A 6,000-nucleotide genomic window follows, 5' to 3' on the forward strand; every position below is an offset into this window, starting at 1 on the left:
AAAAAATTGAAATGTAAAATGGCTTGGGGAGTAAACGTTGGGGGTGAGGCTGAGTGTTATCAAAGATTAATGAAGGAGGTCAGAATGTGTGAAAAGCGTAGTGCACAAGAGAATCCTGCAAGGGAAAGACAAGTCAGTAGGACATATTTAAAAACCTTGCACCTAAATACACGCAGTATTCGGAATACGGTCAATGAGCTGATGGCACAAATAGAGACAAATGGGTATGATTTTGAACACTGAAACATGGTTGCAGGAGGACCGGGAGTTAAATGTCTAAGGATATTCAGTATTCCGAAAGGATGGAACAGGAAGTGTAGTTGCTTTATTGGTTAAAGGTGGCATCAAGGCTGTATTAAGAAATGATATTGACACTAAGGCAAGATGTTGAATTGATTTGGGTGGAAATAAAAAACAAGGGGAGAAACTCTTTGGTAAGAGTAATTTACAGGTCCCTAAGCAAAACATCCAAAGTGGGGCGTAGTAGAAACCAATCCACAATGAGGGCTTGTGAGAAGGGCACAGTGGTAATCATGGGTGATTTTAAAATGCATATTGACTGAATTAAATACGTTGGCAAGAGAAGCCTCGAAGGAGATTTCATAGAGTGCATGAGGAATTGTTTCTTAGAGCAATATGTTATGGAGCCAACCAGGGGGAAGGCCATTTTAGATTTAGTATTATGTAACGAAGAAAGGTTGATAAATAGTCTTGTCGTTAAGGATCTTCTTGGAAGGAGTGATCACAGCATTCTAGAATTTCAAATTCAGATTGAGCGAGAGAGGACAAGAGTACCATACGAGAGTTTTAGCATTGGCCAGAGGTAATTATACAGGCCTGAAGAAAGAGTTGCCCCAAGTAGACTGGGCACAAATAATTGAGGGTAGGACAGTTGAGGAACAATGGCGGCTATTCAGCGAGATATTAAACACCTCTCAATTAAAGTATATTCCTGAGAGGAAGTGAAATTGTAAAAGGGAAAAAACATTCCATGGCTAAACACAAAAAGTCAAGGAGGACATAAAGGCAAAATCTAGGGATTACCATACTCCAAAAGCTAGTGGTAAGCTGGAGGATTGGGAAAACATTAGGGGTCAGCAAAAAGTTACTAAAAATAGAATCAAAAAGATAAGGTGAACTGCGAAAGGAAACTACCAAAAAACATAAACACTGACACTGAGAGCTTCTATAAGTATATAAAGAGGAAGAGAATAGCTAAAGTAAATGTTGGCCCTTAGGATGATACTGGTAAGGTAATAACGGAGAACACAGAGATGGCAGAGGCACTGAACAAATATTTTGCCTCAGTCTTCACGGTAGAGGGTAATGAAACATTTCCAAGAACTGCAGTTAGTGCAGGGGAACTTAGTGCAATAACCATCACTAGCGTGAAGGTATTGAATAAACTAATGGGACTAAAGGCAGATAAGTCTCCAGGACTGATGGTCTGCAATAGGGTATTAAAGAAGGTGGCAGCAGATTTAGTGGATGCATTGGTTATGATGTTTCACTCAGGAAAGACCCCAGTGGATTGGAAACACGCTAATGTAACTCCCCTATTCAAAAAGGGAGAGAGGCAAAAAGTAGAAAAACCGGTTAGCTGACCTCTGTGGTGGGAATGTGTCTGGAATCAATCATTAAGGAGGAGATGGCTGAACATTTGGGAAGACAAAGCTGAATCCACCATTGTCAGCATGGTTTTATGAATGGTAAGTCATGCTTGACAAACTTGCTTGAGTTCCTTGAGGACGTAACCAGCAAAGTGGATAATGGGGAACCTGTGGATGTGGTATATCTAGACTTCCAGAAGGCATTTGACAAGGTGCCGCTAAAGAGATTGATCCAGAAGGTGAGATCGCAGGGGGTTGGGGGTAGAATATTAGATTGGATTGTGGATTGGCTGATGGACAGAAAGCAGAGGGTCAGGTTAAATGGACCTTTCTCTGGCTGGCGAACTGTAACTAGTGGGGTGCCGCAGGGGTCAGTCCTCAGACCTCAACTGTTTACAATCTATAAAAATTATCTGCAAGCAGGGACAAAGTGTAACATAGCAAAATTTGTGGATGATACTAAAATAGTTGGGAAAGCAGGCAGTGAAGAGGAGATACAGATTTCATAAATGGATATAGATAGGCTAGGAGATTAGGCCAAAATGTGGCAGATGGAGTTTAATAACAATCTTTGTTATTGTCGCAAGTAGACTTACATTAACACTGCAATGAAGTTACTGTGAAAATCCCCTAGTCGTCACACTCCGGCGCCTGTTCGGGTACACTGAGGGAGAATTCAGAATGTCCAATTCACCTAACAAGCACGTCTTTCGGGACTTGTGGGAGGAAACTGGAGCACTTGGAGGAAATCCATGCAGACACGGGGAGAACGTGTAGACTCCACACAGACAGTGACCCAAGCTGGGAATCGAACCTGAGACCCTGGAGATGTGAAGCAACAGTGCTAATCACTGTGCTACCGTGTGGATAAGTGTGAGGTTATCCATTTTGGCCGAAAAAATAGTCAGGCAAATTATTATCTAAATGGAAAGTAGATTCAAAATGAGTCTGGGCAGCGGGGTCTGGGTGTCTTTGTTCATGAATCGCAGAAATTCTGTATGCAGGTACAAAAGGGATTGAGGTATCTAGGTACGCAAATTTAGACAAGTTGGTGCACCGGTACAAAAGGTAAGCAAAAAGCTGAATTAAATATGGGCCTTTGAACAAGACATCTAGTCTTGGGTCAGACTACAAAACTGCATTCAGTTTTGTACACCAGTTGTCAGCAAGGCTATTTTGGTCCTGGAGAAATGCAACAGAGATCCATCAGAATGATAAAGTATTAAGTTATGAAGATAATTACATCACAAGAACCAAAATCTTTGCTGTATTAACTCTCTATCCAATAAAAATATAAGGGTGGGTTTTCCTGCCAGTGGTACAGGCCCTCAGAAGCAGCAGTCTAAAATGCATCATTGTTGTGGATTGCTGGGTTTAACTCTCCTAAAGATGATGAAAAAACATTTGAATTTGGTTTCTCTTCTAGGCAAGTTGATGGGTCGATCCCAGTCCCAACTCATTACTACAGTATTATTACCAGTTGCCTGGATAGCACTCAGCCTGTGGACAAATGTGATGGACAACTGACCGCATCATCATTCATTCTCCCACACAGACCCGACAATGATGAAAGTTGTAACGTAAGTGCAGGAAACAGGGACAGTGTACAATACTGTAAATTTAAAAACAAATTAATTCATTCAGTAAACGAAATTACTGGTATGTTTTATTGTAACATTTCAAAATGACGACATCCACACCAGTGATTCACATTTTACACTCCGTTTTGGAACATTCCTCGGTTGACTTATACATTAACATCTATGGTATTTTGTTACACCATTTAAAACATTTTGGATTGGTATAGTTCACTGCTGAACACAATAACTCTCTTGGATCTAACTATGAATACAAAGCAGATTGATTTGAAATAAATGTACACATATAACAAAGGTGCAGGGAGGCTGTCAGGCTCAAAATACTCATTGTATCAATTACATGAAGTACTGCCCTTTCCAACTTAAATAGTAATACCATGAATCATAGAATCCCTGCAGTGCAGAAGGAAGCCATTCAGCCCATCGCGTCTGCACGGATCCACTCCCTTCTATATCCATAACCCTGTAACCTAACCTGCACATCCCTGGGCACTAAGGGTAATTTAGCATGGCCAATTCACCTAATCTGCACATCCCTGGACACTAAGGGTAATTTATCACGGCCAATTCACCTAACCTGCACGTCCCTGGACACTAAGGGTAATTTAGCATGGCCAATTCACCTAACCTGCACATCCCTGGACACTAAGGGTAATTTAGCATGGCCAATTCACCTAACCTGCACATCCCTGGACACTAAGGGTAATTTATCATGGCCAATTCACCTAACCTGCACATCCCTGGATACTAAGGGTAATTTAGCATGGCCAATTCACCTAACCTGCACATCTTTGGACTGTGGGAGGAAACCGGAGCACCCGAAGGGAACCCAGGCAGACATGGGGAGAATGTGCAGACTCTGCACAGACAGTCACCCAAGGCTGGAATTGAACCCGGGTCCCTGGCGCTGTGAAGCAGCAGTGTTAACCACCCGACCAGCATCATATATTCATAGAAAAAAAATACATTTAGATCGGAGACAAATAGAAAGTAATCTCATGTTTTGCATATTTCAGAGTAATGATGATGAATCAAAATGGGTTGAAGACCTCATGAAGTTACACACGGCACGTGTGCGCGACATCGAACACCTGACTGGTTTGGATTTCTACCGCAAGACCAGCAGAGCTTATCCTGAAATTCTTTCTTTAAAGACATTCTTACAGACATTTGAAAGTGAAATCTAAACCTCTGGTCTATTCGTTCTTGCAGTACATCTTTTACTTACAGGTGTATATTTTTTTAATACTCTTTTTTTGTATTTATTAATTCAAACCATAGAATATTTTTAAGGCTGTTTCCTTAAAGCTTTGCACCTAATATGGCACGCCTAATAACAAGTATCAGTCTTTCTCTCCGTCTTTTGTCACTATTTAGCATTTTGAGTGATGTTTCTGTTTAAACTGGTTGTACTACTCCAGCTTTTGTTCTTGCCTGAGATTGGGATTGGAACGTACACGATTGAAACTCGCATTGTTAGAAGTCGAAGATTATTCAGTGCACTGTTTCTTATGTAATTTCTGTACTGCATATTAAAAAATAAGATATGTAAAGCTACATTTATACTTGACTGTTGCTGAGACGAGGCAGACTTACATTTATGCTTTATTTGCAAGTCAAGTCACAAATATAATAAACCCTCAATCAAATTGCAAAAATTGTGCTTCAATTTGAAATTAGATCATTTGCCTGTTAAAGTAAAATGTTATATTAAATGGCAAATAAATAGCCTCTTACTTACACTTTGATGCACATTGCAGAGACACTCGGCTAAAAGGCGCTTGAGGCCTTTGGAGGCCCAAATGGATGAAGCAAATGAGAATAGTGTAGTGGCTGCTTTCGCCTTTGGGGAGGGGGGAATCTGTTTTTTCCTTCATTATTTGTTTTTCATTTGAATTTTATGTGTATAAATATGTTCTGGAATAAGCTATATCGATACAATTTTTCTTTTTAAATGTGGGCATGAAACTGAGCGTTTGGCATGACAGTACATCTTGAGTTTTCTTTTTGAGGTTTAAGAATTATTCCACATTAAAAATACTACATCATTTCAGTATGGATAGTCCAGGTCCATCTCAACCATTAGTTCACTGGTCAGTCACAGAATTAGTACAGGATGAGATAGGACAAAAAGGTACGCAATAAATAAATGCCATCTCAAAATTCAATGCATTATTCCATTGCTGCAAGCGTTTGCTATGAATTGGATGCTTGTTAATGTTGGAACTGTGCATACCAACCCTGTTTTTGCAATAGTCCATGGTAATATATCGAGTGCAGCAAGAATCAGTTGTACCACTCAATGTTGCACCTCACCACTGGTTGGCAGAGAAGTTGACAGATAATTGAAAGTGACTTTTTGAACAAGGAATTCAATTTTCAATCTGTAGCTTGGTTTGAAGATCGTAGAATTTACAGTGCAGAAGGAGGCCATTTGGCCCATCGAGTCTGCACCGGCACATGGAAAGAGCACCCTACTCAAGCCCACACCTAGCCCCGTAACCCAGTACCTTTGTAACCCCACCCAACCTTTTTGGACACTAAGGGCAATTTAGCATGGTCAATCCACCTAGCCTGCACACCTTTGGACTGTGGGAGGAAACCGGAGCACCCGGAGGAAACACATGCAGACACCGGGAGAAAGTGCAAACTCCGCACAGACAGTGACCCAAGCAGGGAATCGAACCTGGAACCCTGGAGCTGTGAAGTCACTGTGCTAGCCATTGTGCTATCGGCACGATTCTCCCAAAAGGGAACAAAGTCCCATAGCGAGCACGTTTAGTCGCGTGAGT

At 41.1% G+C, this 6,000-nt stretch overlaps 1 protein-coding gene across 3 annotated transcripts in view; it reads left to right on the forward strand.

The window, feature by feature from the left end:
• Positions 1-4,866, forward strand: part of enpp2 (ectonucleotide pyrophosphatase/phosphodiesterase 2) — a 291,596-nt gene extending 286,730 nt beyond the window's left edge. For all 3 annotated transcript variants that reach the window (XM_072467399.1, XM_072467398.1, XM_072467400.1), the window contains 2 exons: positions 3,037-3,190; positions 4,225-4,866. In XM_072467399.1, the coding sequence (XP_072323500.1) occupies positions 3,037-3,190; positions 4,225-4,395 (325 nt within the window). In that variant the 3' untranslated portion in view covers positions 4,396-4,866. The remainder of the gene's footprint in view (positions 1-3,036; positions 3,191-4,224) is intronic.
• The last annotated feature ends 1,134 nt before the right edge of the window (positions 4,867-6,000 follow it).

The sequence above is a fragment of the Scyliorhinus torazame genome, chromosome 11, assembly GCF_047496885.1.
Source record: "Scyliorhinus torazame isolate Kashiwa2021f chromosome 11, sScyTor2.1, whole genome shotgun sequence".
NCBI classification, from domain to species: domain Eukaryota; kingdom Metazoa; phylum Chordata; class Chondrichthyes; order Carcharhiniformes; family Scyliorhinidae; genus Scyliorhinus; species Scyliorhinus torazame.